Genomic DNA, 16234 nt, shown 5'->3' on the forward strand with positions numbered 1-16234 from the left:
CAAGACCCTCTGCATTGTCCACAAGGCTTTCTGGGGCCTGGGACATACTTACCTCCAACGTTGCCTTCCTAAATACTGTCCCTCTCGAGCCCTCTGTTCATCTACCTCCAACCTTCTGCGGGTGAGCCGGTTCTCCAAGCAGAAATTTGAAGGAAGATCCCTTTCCTCAGCAGGTGCCTCCCTCTGGAACAGCCTCCCTGCCACCCTCTGTGTTGAGCCGGAAATTCTCAAGTTCTGAAAACTCCTCAAGACCTTCCTCTTCTCCTCCTCTTTCTCTCTCAACCTACCCTGCAAATCTAGCTCTCTGCTCTTCACTCTCTCCCTCCTTCCTCACAGCTTATTGGCTGGCTGCCTGGTGTACCTCAGAGTCTCACAGATCCCAGGCACCCCTGCCAGTCCTTCTGTACTTGCCGCAAGGCCCTACACCCCACTGTACTTGTAATAAAACCTTGAGCGTTCTCTCTCCGCACTTCACTTCACTCCGCACTCTATTGATTGGGCGCACTTGTTCCCTTGCCCCTCTCTTGCCCTCCCGCACTTGCACGATCTGTATACAGCCCTGCCTGAAGATCGGTCTGTCCTTTCTCCCTTGTCTTCACCCCTTAATGTGCACTTGGAATGAACTGCAGAATCGACGGCAGGCCTGTTTGCTGTATCTAAACTGTTAAATGTATAATATTCACTTAATCTGCCCGTGCAGACCGTTATCGTCTCAGAAATTCAAGGACTCTGAGCAAATGTTTTTTTTTCCAGTGTTCCTTTCCCTCCTTGAGCACTTTGAAACACTTGTCTGTGTATAGGCGCTACACAAATAAACATTACCATACCATTTATACACGCACTCCAGTTGGGATGTAACTTTTTACCATCCTTATTTTAATGCTTACTTCCAAATATTTTAAGGCAGTTTCACTCATTTTTTTCTTATCTTCATGTTTATTTACTTATCCACCCTTCCATTTATGGAGTTGACAGCAGGTTTGTTATACGAGCATGTTATGATACATTGTGTTATGTTGTGCTATATCATGTCATTGTTTATTATGTCACACTTGCAATATCATGTTGCATTGTGCAAAGTTGACATGTTGACATGTTAACGACACTCAGGAAAAGGGCTACATCGCCCAATGCAGACATTCAAAAGCAGACTCTCCAACCCCTATGAGCCCAACACTACCCTACTGCCCGCTCTTAACAGGATGTAGTAACTACCACTCAAATTCAGAAGCGTAGGCAAGGCTGTATAAATCAGATCATCCTCTCACCCTGCCATCACCATCCCCATAAAGCTCCCAGCATGCCTGAAGAGCATCTAGGCAGTCCAGTCCAGGGCCGTGTTCCCAGTGAAGACACAGATCAAAGGCAACCTTAATTTAAGAGTGACGTGGTATTTCCCAGTATTCCTGTCTGGTGAACCTGGTCGTTTGGGGCCTTGGGAGTGGGTGGAAGGGGATGTGCACTCCTGATCCTTTGGGCATCACTTAAATACATCTCGATAGTGCAGGAAGGCCTTAAATTAAGTTATTAAGAGGCCAGACAACCCTACATGTGGGCCTTAAATGGACAGTAGCCCTCCTAGTGTGGTGTCCTTAATGCAAATTAATCCTTTCCACTAGCTAGCCTGCCATCCAATATTTTACAACCTTATCTCTATTTTAATTATCTCAGACTGCATTCCAGTGGCTTATTGATCAATTCACTACACACAAAAACAACACTTGCTCTCTCTTCTCTACCTGTGTGCTATCTGGCATGGCTGAGGTTGGGGGTGATCCTTTTGTCAAACTCCCCTTTTGGGTCCCTGCACTCATTCTGCACACAACTCATTCCTGGCGCAAGCACTTTGGCTTCCCAGAACGCTCTCTGGCCATCAGCAGGAAGTAATCCAATATGATTATCTGGTTAGAAGCCTCCACAACTCCTAGGAACTCTTGAGCACACCTCAAGGCCATCACACATCCACAACATGACGTAACAAAATGCCACCCATCACACTATTAATGGCCTCCATGAATGTTCTAACGGCCTATCGGGGAAACTCTCGTCTCTTCATTACCTTTTCCTTCTTCCCAACGATGACTTTCAATCACCCTTATGTTTTCATTAGCCTGCGTATTGTGAATTACATCTGTATGTTTCTTTCTACCTGACCTTTCTCTTCTTACCCTTTCCTGCTGTCCTTGGCCCGTTTCATTTTCACCTCACAGACCAAGGCTACCTCCCTACAAAAGCAGGTGGACATGGATCTTTGCACCCACCAGGGGTGGACTGGGAACCAAAAGAGGCCCTGGAAATAATGCTGGAAGGGCACCATATTACACATTCTCAGCAAGGCTAACACTTTCCCTATGAGAGCATTTGAAAATAATAATGGTCAGCACACAAGAGAGGTCTAGGATGCAAAGGCCTACCGGGAAAACTCCAGAGTTCACTAGAGGCCAGTCGACTCCTGGCGCCCACCCCTTGTGTTTAGGATCGGGTTACAGCATGTCCCTCTTTTTTTCAAGCAATAACTTAACCATTTCCCCAGACACAAAACAATTCAAAGGCCAATCGGGCGTGTTATGTTCTCTGACTCAGACATAAACACCACATAGGTCTCTATTTGGCGGCGGGTCAGCCTATCCCTTCCCCCTGTCACACACAGGTGCGCATCCTATCGTGAGCTCAATTGCCTCCAGCCAAAACAGATTCTTTTTCAAAACAGTACCTGTGATTTCGTCCTTCCCCTGAACGAATGTGACAGATTTGCAGCCAGGTACTGCCATGGTGAGTATATTTTCTTGGCGACTGAAGTAGGAGAGTGGTACTATAATTCCTTTTACAGCTTTTGCGGCAGAAGCAGGAGGCCAGCCTGGCTACGCAATCTTTTTTAACCTTATCATGCACTGGGGGTTTTCCGACAGAAGTCACTGCTGTGCTTTCAGTTTCTTTTTATGACTCATACGCAGGCAGAGTGCCAGATAACGCCTTTACGCAGCCCGCAATGTCCACCCCCTGTGTGGCCTCTTTCAATCTCTCACTTTGGACCTTTCAGACTTTTGATCTATTGGGCAGGTGAGGACTGATAGTGCTCCCCCTTACTTCTTAACAGCCTAGGCACTCGATTTTGAATTCCCATTGTAGGTATTCAAGTTTAAAACGGCATGTTGCTGAACTGGTGCAGCCTCTTCTTACCACTCCAAAATGACTGTGTTCATAGGTAACGCCCAAGTCAAGTAAAACAAAGTAAGCATTGGTATTTGCAGTGTATTGCATTTTACATTTAGCATGGAGGGAAGGAATGAAGAATGACAGCACAGGGACGAAGAAGTGACAGCAAGGGAGGGAATACAGGGCATTGCTGGATGGGTGGGGAGAGGGGAGGGTGTTTTAAGCACTGTGAGGTGAGCAAATAAATAGCAACATGGGGAAGAATACAAAAATCCAATAGATGAAAGTTAGGCCAGCAAAAATACACGGGAGCATTATACAACATTTGTAAGAAGGAATGACAGCGCAAATGGGGTGAAGGAGTTGAAGGGCGGGGTGGGGGTAGAGCAACAGCACAAGGAGGGCTGTCGACAGTGCAAAGGTTGGTGGAGTGACAGTGCAAGGGGGTAAGGAGTGGCAGCGCAAGGAGGAAGAGGCGACAGTGCAAAGGGGGAGCGACAGTACAAGGGGGAAGGAGTGACAGCCCAAGAGGGGAGGAGGGACAGTGCGGGGGGCAAGCAGGGACAGCACAAGGGGGAAGGAGGTATAGTGCAATGGAGAGGAGGGACAGCGGAAGGGGGAGGGACAGCACAAGTGGGGAGGGGTACAAAACAAGAGCAGGAGGAGGACAGCACAAGGAGAAGGAGGGAGAGTACAAAGAGGGAGGAAGGATAGCGCAAGGGAGAGGAGGGACAGCGGAAGTGGGAGGGACAGTGTAAGGGGAAGGAGAGGCAGCGCAAGGGAAAGAGGCAACAATGCAAGGGGGGAGCGACAGTGCAAGGGGGAAGGAGTGACAGCCCAAGAGGGGAGGAGGGACAGTGCAGGGGGCAAGGAGGGACAGAACAAGGGGGAAGGAGGGACAGCACAAGGAGGGAGGAAGGACAGCGCAAGGGAGAGGGGGGAAGGGGGAGGGACAGTGCAAGGGGAAGCAGGGACAGTGACAGAGGAGGAGGGACGGCGCCAGGGGAGAAGGGAAAGGGCAAGGGGAGGAGGGAAATTGCATGGGGACAGTGCAAGGTGGGGAGGAGGGACAGCGCAAAGGGGTAATGAGGGGCACTACCAGGGAGGGAGAATGGACAGCACAAGCGAGGGAGGAGGGAAAAAGCAAGGGAGGGAGAAGGGACAGAGCCAGGAAGGGTAGAGGGACAGAACAAGGGGAAGGAACAGCAGAAGTGGGGAGGGGTACAACACAGGAGGAGGAGGACAGCACAAGGGACGCATTGTAAACAACAGGTGAGTGACGTCCTGGTGCATTGAATAGCAGGGGCACGTTGCGACGGCTTGCTGAAGGCAAGTTGGGCCAGTGACCTTACGAGCGTTATGTATCGGAGTCTCGCGTAGCTGCCAGGGTGAAGTTATTGCACTAGTGTGGATCGGTAAATGGTGTTAGCATGCTTGAGGTCAGGTTTCATTTATTTGTTGCGAGCGGCTGCCTTATATTAGCGCCCGCATTTGAGTGCATAAACACATGTGCACCACGTGACGATAATACAATCAGGTGGGGAAACTCTTAGAGTCATAAGCATGATCAAGGTGCAGTTGTGGTAATAGGCGTTTACAGCAATTCGTTACTTTTTTGATGCAGATGCAGCAGTGAGTCAGATTGACATACACGAAGAAATCTTAGTGACAACATTGTTTTTCCTCATGGAGTACTGACCCATTGGAACATCGATCATGGGTGAGTGTTTTGAGTGTCTCGTCTGTCCTAAGGATTAACATTACATTGTATACGGTTTATAGTGATTTTTTCGACAGTCAAAGTTTCTACATACAAAAGTTTCGACACAAAAGCATCGGAAAAAAAACTTTTGAATGCATTTTTTAAATTTTTATTTTAATGGGAGGATTCCCTCCCAACCCCGGTTTTCTTTTTAAAACTAACATTGTTTACTATACGAAACTAAAATAAAACCTGTAACATGAAAAAAATGCATTTGAAATTAATTTTTTTGAAACTTTGTATTCAAAACTTTTGTATGTAGAAACTATTTTTTCAAAAATATAACTGGATACCATTGTAGGTTTATACTGATTTTTTCAACAGTCAAAGTTTCGACAAACAAAAGTCAGTTGGGTCATCATAACTCATTGAGATATGTGTGGCAAGGTATTTCATATACATACTGATTGGCTGTATATTACTTTCCAGATGGTCAGTATGCTGTATGAACCTACACAATGGCACTGTGAATAGTGTTGCACAATTGATTTGGCAAGATACATGCACATGACGAAGTAAGTCATGTTGTCCCATATAGAGCTATGTTTGGACAGACTATCCATGTATGTGGAATTAGAGGTTGATCTTGGGCTTTTGCTTTGTAGGTTTCTGCCTGACTGCTCCTAATCAATATGAGACAGCGTGTTTGAGTTGTGTTACCCGGTCCTCTTGAACATTTGGGATGTGTTCTCTATTCTTGCACCACCCCCTTCATTGATAAATTGGAGATTAGTGTGAGTTTTTCATGAGAATATATTCTTGGTTGTGTTGCATAATTTGATTATGCTTACGTGAAGAAATGAGGTTGGATTAAAATATTTGTATATATGTTTGGTTTTAGGTGATTTGGAACTGTAAAACTGTCGAAGACATCTTCAACCAATACTGTGGCGAGAGTGGAAATTGAACTGCTCTCAGTTGTTTTATCCTGAAGAAGGTCGAAAGAACTGTGGGTGATATTGAGTTGTCCTCAACTGACCGAAACATGTGTAGACAGAGTCCACAAAAAAACAGTAGCGGACTGTAAGGCATACCATGAAAGGAGAAATGGTGCCAAACGAATTACATAGTATAGGATATAAGGTGGGAAGAGAGATGGTATTCTGGACTGTTCTTTCTTGTACAGACAGCAATGTTGGTGAATGGTTGAATGTGATAATATAAGTGTGTATGAAAGGTGGTTAATGCTAGGTGTGTAGACAAAATTGATTTTTTATACAGTATCCATGTTGTTTTCATTATATTTGGTGATATATGTTTTTGAATACATTTTGTATGAGTAATTGATATTAGAGTGTTTAATCAACCTCACGGCCCCAGATCCATGTTTCTCTAGAGGACAGCACAAGGGAACATAAGGTACAGCAAAAGGGGGGGAGGGACAGCACAAAGGGGGAAAGGAGATACAGCGCAAGTGTGGAGTGACATCTGTTGGTTGTACGCATAACTGCAGCCTTTCGTCATAGTTGTCCTGTATTGTAGTTTTGATCTCAATGTGATTTTTTACAAGGCCACCTGTATGTTGTCAGTGCTTCTGCACGTCTACAATGAACTACAATTTACAGATGCCCTCACAACTTATTTTATTGAAGAGGTGCAGTATCAGTGACAACATACAGATGTCCTCATAAGAAATCTGTGAGTTGTCAGTACTACTGCGCCTCTCCAAATGATAATAGCTTGTATGGTAACAGTATTCAGAAAAGGAAAACCTACATGTATTGTAGAAGATGCCTCATCCATAGGGGCTTTCAAAATAGACTGTCATACAGTCCTCCTCCTCACCTGTATCCCCACACTCCTCCTCACCTGTATCCTCTATTGAACGGTCCAATGCTTCTGAAGGCTTCTTTCTTCACGGTTTCCTTTGTTCTGCAGGTTTTTTCTCCTTCTTCTGATGAAGATAAGGACGTGCTCCTTCAGAGGCCACCCTGACTGAAGGTTTTAACCAGACCAGGTGAACCCCTGGGAGCAGAACCCAAAAGTCTCAGGGAAAAAGCCCCCTGGCTGAAAAAACCCTGGTAGGTGGAATATGGAAGTTGGTTCCAAATCTTGTCTTCAGGTGGAGTTGTTAAGTACTGTGACAATCCGGTTCTTGGTAAGTAGAGAAGAACTCTGGGAATCGTGGTCCCACAGGAAGTAAAGTCTGCTGACTGCCTTCTTTGTAACAATTCGGGTCTTGGTAAGTAGTGAAGAACTCTGGGAATCGTGGTCCCACAGGAAGTAAGGTCTGCTGACTGCCTTTTTTAAGCTGCAGAAGGATAGAAGGCTTGCAGCAAGAACAGGTAAGTAAACCCAATAGGAAAAAGGGAAAGCAGTAAGAGAGAAATGAGCCTTGCTATAGAATGCCATATTGAAAGGTAATGAGTCAGAGGTAAGGCATTAAGAGAGAAGGTGTCAGTCTAGAAAAATGGATACCTCTACTTTGTGACCGCAAACGTATTTTGGTGGCCGTGGGCCAACCGTCTCATGCACGATATGACAGAATATAGGTTTTCGAGTTTGCCAATGAACGGCCATTTTGATGTAACAAGAATCGCCATTTTGTTTTCTAACCATTGCTCATTGCTTTCTGTCCTATTGCTTCGCAGTTCCGCTTACACTGCTCGACTGCAAAACATTGTTGTCTGCATGTAAAAAGGACAAGGCCGCAGGGCCGGGAGGATACAAGAGTTTGTTGAAACACAAACGTAGGCAGCGCCAGGAAGAATGCCTGGCTCCCTCCCAAATGCCGAAGCAGAGCTGCAGGGCATTTAATCATTTCGCAGCTGCCAGCCAGTCTCGTTATATGGTATAATATGTTAGAATAATACAGCTAAAGGCTTGAATTATGCTCTTCTTACGGTCCCCCTTTGCTGAGCCCGCTAGAGCGTGTCGGCTCCCAGGACACGAATAGCACCTAATAGATAGCAAGGCCCGGAATGCAACTCATCCCCCCCGTATGTAGCTCGCTTCCAAGAACAGAAGCGCTGTGTTCTATTCAACTGAAAGATGCCTTCGCACTCACAAATTGCAAATTGTTACTAGAATAGATGTTTGAAGGTGCCATAGTTGTCGGAGATGTCCATCATCACACCAAGTTCAAAGAAACACAATAAAAGGGGGGTGTTAAACATGTCATAGCTGATTGTTTGATATGCATTTTGTATATATGTAACTGATGTACGTAATTCACTCTCTTGCGTCCCTCGAGGTCTAGAGATACAGGTCGCGGGCGTGAGACCGAGTTGGCCAACTGAGACTTTTGCTTTGCAATAAACCCTAGCTTTGGGAATGCAACCTCGTGTCTGGCGTATCTATTGTGTGTGGTGACTCGCCTTGTTTCCATAGACGTCAGGGTCCCCTAGAGGCCCCTTTCAAAGTAGCAGAAGTATATTGCTCCGAGGGAGGAGATGAACAACAGGAGCTGAGGAGCAGAAAGGATACAAAGAAAAGAAACAGTGCTCTCGCGGACGCCGAGTATTGGAGGCAAAGGCAGAGGAAAAGGTGTCTTGAGAGCCAGGAATACAGAACGTGACAGTGGCTCCGAACTTACAGGTAAGAATATTCAAAAGCCGTGCAAGATCAGAAATAACAGCCACCGGAGTCAGAAGACTTTGGTAGCTGTAGGGAAAGGCAACAGGGAAGTAGAATAGAGAAATCGTGAATAAGTAAGCAAAGTGAAACGAAAGTATATAAACCACTATACCTCAATGAGATGAACGATCACCGGAGTGCACAGAGGAAAAACAGAGCGAGGGGAAAACAAAACAGAGAAGGATGTAGCAATGGAGCGCTGGATAGCCGAAGCGAGTCACTGGAACAACACAGAAACTCTGAGTAGCAACCATAGACGATACAACGCAAGGATTGTATCCCAGATCCTCGTACATAAACAGTGGGCAGCCATGTTGGAAAAAGACTAGAGCGTTACTGTGGAACTCTGGACCACCATGTTACGTGTATTTCCACTTTTGCCAGCACTTCCAGGGGCGGTGTATGACATAGACATAGACAATATAGGCTATGCAAGCAATAGTCTTTGCAGCAATGTTCACAGTCAAGTATATGCTTTAAAAAAGGTAAAGAGTGGGCTCTTAAATGTATTAAGGCCGGGGGGGGCTACTAGAGATACCTTTCACTATTGCTCTTTGGGCTCGACTGTGTCAATCTAGGAGTATGGGTGCTTTTTGAGGCATCAATTCAGCATTGAGTGGGTGTGCTCTTGACTGGGTCCTACACGCTGTGTGGTTAAATAAGCAGCAATGCCACTCGGCGCAAAGAATCTTAGGACATGCAGGCGATGTTCAGACCGAAGCAGCTTGCAAGCGCTGCTCGGAGCTGTTTGAAAGCGTATAGAGAGCCACCCTATCTATCAAAGCTATTCTACATGAATCCGAGCATTGGAGGGGCACCACAGAGGCAGGGCTAAAGTGATGCTTAGGAAAAATACTATCAGTAGTCGGGGAGCACCTGTGGGGCACTGAGGAAGTGGTGCTTGTGTAATGTGCTGGGAAAACAGCCCCCTAACCTTCAAGGAGTGCCTGGTCAGGCACTGTATGAAAAGGTATACAGTGGGCCTCATTACGGGTTGGGTATACTTTTTGCAGAAATACCTCCCTCTGCAAATACCACCTTGGGCACTGTTATTTCTGCAAATCTGCCAACTCATATTTTACTACTGGCAGAGGTGGTATTGCTTGATTACCATCAGCAGTATTCTAGCAATACAACATACACACAAGGTAACCTTGAAAGGTAAATATTTTTTATTTTATTTTTTTGTATTTCATGGATGTAGTTCAATATTTGAACTTTTCGGATATTTCAAAAGAATCGTCATATCGTTAGTTTAAGTACATTACTATATATAAAACATCTACATAACATTCAATCCTGTCTTCATATATACAGGCAAGCTAAAATAATGTAAAAACTAAACAGTCATCTGATCTCATACAATCACATATATACCTATAATAAGCAAACTACCATGCCACATCCAGGAACTCGGGATTGGAGACAGGTAAGAGGTGGCTCAAGGATTTGAATGCAATATAAAGTGTGCTTTAAAGTATATTGCTCTGCCCGCCTACATCTGTCTCCAGTAATTCCCTTGGAACCATCACCTGCTACATGAGTTACACGGAGAGTGGCAAGAGTAATTACGGAGCAGATGGTTCAGGGTGATTCTCAAACTAAAACCACAATGCTCCACACATGATAGATCTGACCAAAAGATTGAATCACTAACATCCTGTCAAACATCGTGTGTAGAAGTACCAGCTACATTCCATTCCTGGAGGACCAAGGCAGCAAGTGTTCTTCAATGAGAATGATGTGTTATTTATCTAGCACGCCTTCGCATTACAGAGCACAAATTTACATACAATATCACCCAACCGAAATTGGTACTCATTTTTCGACCTCGGAAGGATGAAAGGCTGAGTTGGCCTTGCCGGGATTCGAATCTACAAACTGCAGATCACGCTCAGATCGCAGCAGCGAGCACTCAACCCGCTGAGCTATCTTACCGGCAGAGGAACACTGAATGGCTGCCGCCATTACCCCCCTGCACAGCCCACATTGTTGCTCTTACCCCATAGTAGGATACTCGGACTGTATAAGAGAAAACAGTTCTATGTCCAAAATGCTGCATTCATTAGGCCAATTTCGTGCAGCCTTCAATGGGTGAGAAAGGGGCCATTTTGGGGTATGGAGTACACCATCAACCTCCCTCCCCCCACCCACCGCACATCCCCTCCCGCATTTGCAGGATTTACTTTTAATCAGATGGTCTCAGCCCACAAAACCACCTTTAACAACCCACCCATCACATCACAATTACAGGCACATACATACATACAAGCATACACACACACACATACACTCACCTTCCTCTCTTCCATCTTCCGTGGAGCTCTGAGGTCAGGCCGCTCAGCCCTTGCATGCACTTGTGTGCAGTGCAGGGCTCAACCTCAGAGTTTCCCAGCCTTCTGTTCACGGGCTTCGGTACCAGTGATATTTCGGTATGGGGCAATAGGCTGAGAATGGTGAAAACCGCCAATCACGTTTTCTTGTCTCCTCTGAGCAGGTAGATTTCTAGCACCGTTGTTTCTTTTTTCCATTCAAAGAAGTGCCTAAGGTGTGACCCTCAGAGTAGACCGTTTTCTCTTTGGTCAGGTTCAGCATTTGATGCCGGTGCAGCACTGTCCTAAACCATTCCCTCCCTCCTCAGAGGCCGGAAGAGGTTGAAGAGACGTCTGCAGAAGACGGAAGTAAAGCATTTGGAGACCGTAGGGAAGCCTCTCCGCACAAAGGCATGTGAAGCGGACTGGGGTAAGATGCAGCATCTGGCAAGTTAGTGTAGCGTTGCGGCCTTGTGAAACACTATGCAGTGATGAGTAGGGGGAACCTAGACGGAACAATCGACCTTACTCCAGGCACACAGCATAGTCACCTCTGTCCTGCTGCAGAAACAGGTCACAAACCAGAAGAGCTTTTCCTCACAAGGACTACCCGTGGTCCAGGGCTCAGGGGCTCAACAGATCCCCAGAGATTATAAAATAGCTTATTAGCAGGTATCTGCAATGGAGCCACCATATGAAATGGTGCCTTCATCGTTCTACGCCTATGCCCCGGCCCCCAACACTCCCTCCGATACTATACCTCTGCGGGAGTTAAAGAAACTGAATGGTATACTGTAGGTGAGGCAATTCATAACACAAATGCTGCCTTTTATGTATCCCTCTCGTCATCCTCCCCCTCACCTCTCCCTCTGCTCATTCAAGAAGCTCATGCATTGCCTGAAGCACCGGTGGCGTAAGTCCAGCTCACTGACCCAGGGAGGTCAAAACTCACTTAGTGGCAATCTTAAATTTAATGGATGTTAAGGCTTCTACCCAAGCTGGCCTAAAAGTCCCAGACACCTACAGCTGCTATGTATCTACCATGGTGCAAGAGCTACCCATCCTGCAATTGTTTACAGGGAAAGAAGAGACGCAGACAAGGCAGTCATACCCAGACATGGGCCTAAAATGCTGTGCTCCAACAGGGGTTCCACATTGGGTTTCCCGGCCACCCAAAGATAGGCTCTCTGCTGCCAAGCAGTACCACCAAGGAGTCCTTCTTCTCTGTAGAGTCCTTATGCTGGACTAGGTCACCAGAGGATGGAGGGTTCTCTTTAAAAAGGCTCACACTTATTATTTTGTGTTAAGAGAAGGCATTTATGCTGTCTGTGTTTCACACTCTATCCTTATTGGATTTTCAGGCTCTTCTCTGGGGTTCAGACTAGTCCATCTTGTTTGAAATACTCGAAAAGTAACGTATTATATTAGCTGTGATATGATTCCGGTATTTGTGCTGGAAGAAGTAGCTGTGTTAACAGGCAGAAGACAGCATTTCTAAGAGACTCTCCTCCAACTTCCCTTTCTAGGATAGAAGCGGTTTGGTTAAAGGATGGTAGATCTGGCCAGACAACCTCAAGAGGAGTCAGGCTTAGCTCTCCCCATCAAGTCAAAGACTGCTACATCTAGGATGCCATGTTGCTATCAGCTCTCCTGACCTGCCTCTGTATCCCATGAGTCTTCAGGGGTCGAGGTTAGGGCAGAAGTAATTCCTCAGCACCTGAACCTAGCCAGCCATCCACCCCACAGGAAAGCCTACCTCTTGGTATGCCTCATGGAGGATTTCCTTGTTGGGTGACAGTTTCACCATTCTTTCTTAGTCTGGGGTCAGAGGTTTCAGACGATTGAGTGTGTACAGAGGTCCTAGGTGACCTTTCTTTAGAGTTCATCTACTTGCTACTGAATTCCGACATACAGATCATACCATTGCCGAAGGACCTTGGAGAAGGGAGGCTTTTCAACAAGAGATTTCCATTCTCCTCTTAAAGAAGGCCATGAAGAGAATTTCTTCAGCGGTATGGAGCAGGCGTTTGGGGTTTTCTCCAGCCTGTTTGTGGTTTCCAAAGCATTGCAGTGAAAATTGTTCGATCATCAATCTGAGGAGGTACATCACTATCTCATTGAAACCTCTTTTAGAATGCAAACTCTTCAATCTATCATGCAGATTATTTCGTTACTCCAAATCATGCTGGCGGTTAGAATTGGCAGCATAACAAATACCGTTTTTTTTAACCAACTTTATTTTCATTTTTATCTTTTTTAAAATGTAAGACAACAGTTAGCCTTCGGTTACAGCAATGTTACAACCATTAACATCTGTATAAACAAATTATTTAACCTACTTGGACTTTGGCATTGAGACTATTATTGTCTTCCAACTTTCCCCCCCGAGTACCCTCACCCTCGCCCATCCTTCCCACTCCCTTCCCTTAGAGTTATCTGAACCAAACTGAATCAAGGTTATAACCAAAGCAAAGCAGTTTCCTGAGCTCATCCCTCCTCCATGTCTTCTGCTGTCTTTATCTGATATGAATGTTTCTTAGAGTCCTGGGTTTAAAGAATTGAGCCTCCCTCTCCCCCACATAATCCTGAAGTGGATCCCATATGGATAAGAATTTCAGGTATGTCCCTGACTTTGTGGCGCAAATGTTGTTAGCCTCTGGCTCATTATGTGGGCCTCTGAGTGAGAACTCTAGTGTTGTCAGAATGTGTTCATTTACAACTCTGCCGTGTAATGATATTCTTTTACCTTAAAGTCTCATCACATTTCCGAGGACTCTTTTCTTTGACGTCAAGTAACCGTTAAGCATTTTGGCAAAAACGGATGTTGCATAATTGCTGATAGTTCAGTCATTGGTTTGTACACCTGTGCAATTCCGAGGTGTGGGACACGTGTTCATTTGATAGGAGAAATGTCTTTAATTACATTGATGACACACAAGGCAACATGCTCTCTCTGGCTGCCTCTGGATACTTATGGCACGATTCATGGAAAAGTGTGCATAGATCCAACAAAGTCTGTGCACTGAGAAAGAACCTGCCCGGCCTGCTGCGCATACGAAAATCTGCACTCCACATGTATTCATGGAATTGTTCACGCAAGGTAATCCCATGCGCAAGTCACGGCTGGCCAGAACGCCCTCCACACACGCAGAGCCATTCCAGCCACACTCCTTGCGCATGTAGCAATGCGCCCCAGAAAAGCAGCCTCTGTAGCCCCCCAACCAGGCCAGCACCCTAGCAGGGGTACGTGGGGCCCCTGTAACTATTCCCAGCACCCACTCAACATGCATACCATGTCATTTTCTGGTACACGTGCGTGTGAACCCAAGTAAACGGTCCCTGCACTTCACTACACTGCTTACCAGCAGCCCAAGTGCGATCGGAACACCGACTGCGTGCATGCACCCCTAAATCTGATGCCCGATCTTACCTCTGGGCAGAGATTCCTAGGTGCGAGTGTCTGTACGCCTGTCTTCGGGTGGCAGATAGTTTGAGTGCATTCCGTGGCCATTTCCTTGACGAGAGTTTGCGCGGACCGATCCATCAATACGCTCGGTTATATGCATTTGTGGGCGTGCGATGGACTGCCTGCGGGCCATCCCTCGTATCGCCCACATTTTCCCTTGTTCTTCCTCATTTTGCGTGTTCCACACCCAACTCCGGTCTATGCAAAGGCCATGCCCACGCCCTACAAGGTGTTTCGTGCAAGGCACTCTTCCGCTCGCAGAGATTTGCCGGGCCTGCCCCAAGTCCCCGCACAGAATGAAAAAGTCCCATAAAGACGATTCCATGAATTGACAAACTGAGTTGCGCACACGGTTTGGCACGCAATGTCCCGATTTACTGTGCAAATAATTCCATGAATCCCGCATTGATGCGCTTTTCCATGCTTCTCGAAAACGTTCTATTCTGTGGCTTAATGCGAGTGCAAATGAATGCAGCCTTCCACAGGTTTTAGTGTAATACCTCTTGGGTTTCAAAAGGGTTTGTGAAGGATGCATCTACCTAGTTACTGCCCAAGTCCCCATTTATACTGCTGCTGGTGAAGTACCTAGATCTGGGAGTCTTCTTTGGAGAAAATATATTAGTGTTTGACAGGTTTTAATACAATTCCGCCAGCTTGCAGTCATTCATTTAAAAAAACATGTGAGAACCCTACATGTTTACTCTATTGTCGTTTAAATCTGCACCTTAGTCTTCCTTGGTGGGGGTGTTACACCACCCCATTCACACACGCAACCCTGTTGGACAGTAACTTCTTACCATCTTTGTGCTTTATTTTAATGCTTCCTTCCAAATATTTTAAGGCAGTTTAACTCATTTTTTTCTTATCTAATTGTTTTTTTTTATATTTTATTTTTTAAAGTATTTTATTAATTTCCACACCAATCAATAAACATTACACCCAAACATGGTGCTTAAAAACAAAGAAGAACATAAACCAAAAATATCCACACAATTACTAACCTCCCCCCCTCCCCCATACTCCCTCTTCCCAGAGTCTCGCAATCTACAACTTCCATTTTCTAGCCGATACCTGTCGCCCCTTCCTCGCTATCTAGGGAGCTGTTTGTTTCTGGTTCTTCAGGACCCAAGCTCGTTAGTGATGCCACCAAGTGCAGCCAGGCTGTCAGCGATGCCGCTTCCTCCTCCCCGCCCCTACACACTGCTTCTCTTCAGACCACTGTTTCCACATCTGCCCATTTCAAGAGATCCCGCCACCAGATTTCCACACTTGGGAACCCCCCACCATGCACGGCCAGAGAATCCACTTCTAATCTCATCCCTTTGTCAGCCAGCCGGTTCGCCACCTCCCCCCAGTATTTTGCTATTTCTGGGCACGCCCAGAACATGTGCACCATCCCTGCTTCCTCCTCCCCACATTTCGGGCAGTTCTGCGTAGCTGCATTTGCAAAGTTAGCTATTTTCTTAGGGGTCATGTATGCCCTGTGGGTAATATATAACTGATTCTGTTGTAGTCTAACATTCCTCGATACTTTCTTGTGATACCTCTGCATCCTCGTCCATAGTCCATCATTTATATTCTCCCCCCTTCCTCTTCCCAGTCACTCCTTATCTGTACCACCTCTTTGCCAACCTTAGACATCAATATTTCATAAATTCAGGAGATCTCATGGCCACCTTCTGACACTACCTGCAATGTTTCTACAGCTGCTTCTGGCTGCTGGGCCAGCTCTATCTCCGACCATGCGTTCTTTACTAACTTCATCAGCCTAACATATGTGATGTGTTGCCCGCTGTGTAGGCCTGTGTCTCTACTCAGCATATTAAACTCCATCCTTTCCCCCTCCTGCCACATTTCTACTATAGTTGTTACTCCCACTGGTTCCCAATGTTCCCTGATGGTCCTCCTCAACTGTTCATCAACACCTTTCAGTGTCACCAGGGGGACCTGCGGGGAACACCG

General features: G+C 46.0%; 1 protein-coding gene across 2 annotated transcripts in view; it reads right to left on the reverse strand.

Annotated features, from left to right (window-relative positions):
• The window catches only part of LOC138491603 (E3 ubiquitin-protein ligase DDB_G0292642-like), a 377122-nt gene that overhangs the window by 312999 nt on the left and 47889 nt on the right, over window positions 1-16234 (reverse strand). The window contains exon 1 of one of the 2 annotated variants that reach the window (XM_069618208.1): window positions 2714-2886. The exons of the other annotated variant lie outside the window; for it this stretch is intronic. Within the exon in view, the coding sequence (XP_069474309.1) occupies window positions 2714-2771 (58 nt within the window). The 5' untranslated portion in view covers window positions 2772-2886. Of the gene's footprint in view, window positions 1-2713; window positions 2887-16234 lie in introns of those variants that run through there. 2 annotated transcript variants of the gene reach the window in all.

The sequence above is a fragment of the Ambystoma mexicanum genome, chromosome 10 (genome assembly GCF_040938575.1).
Source record: "Ambystoma mexicanum isolate Mex_15411 chromosome 10, UKY_AmexF1_1, whole genome shotgun sequence".
NCBI lineage: Eukaryota > Metazoa > Chordata > Amphibia > Caudata > Ambystomatidae > Ambystoma > Ambystoma mexicanum.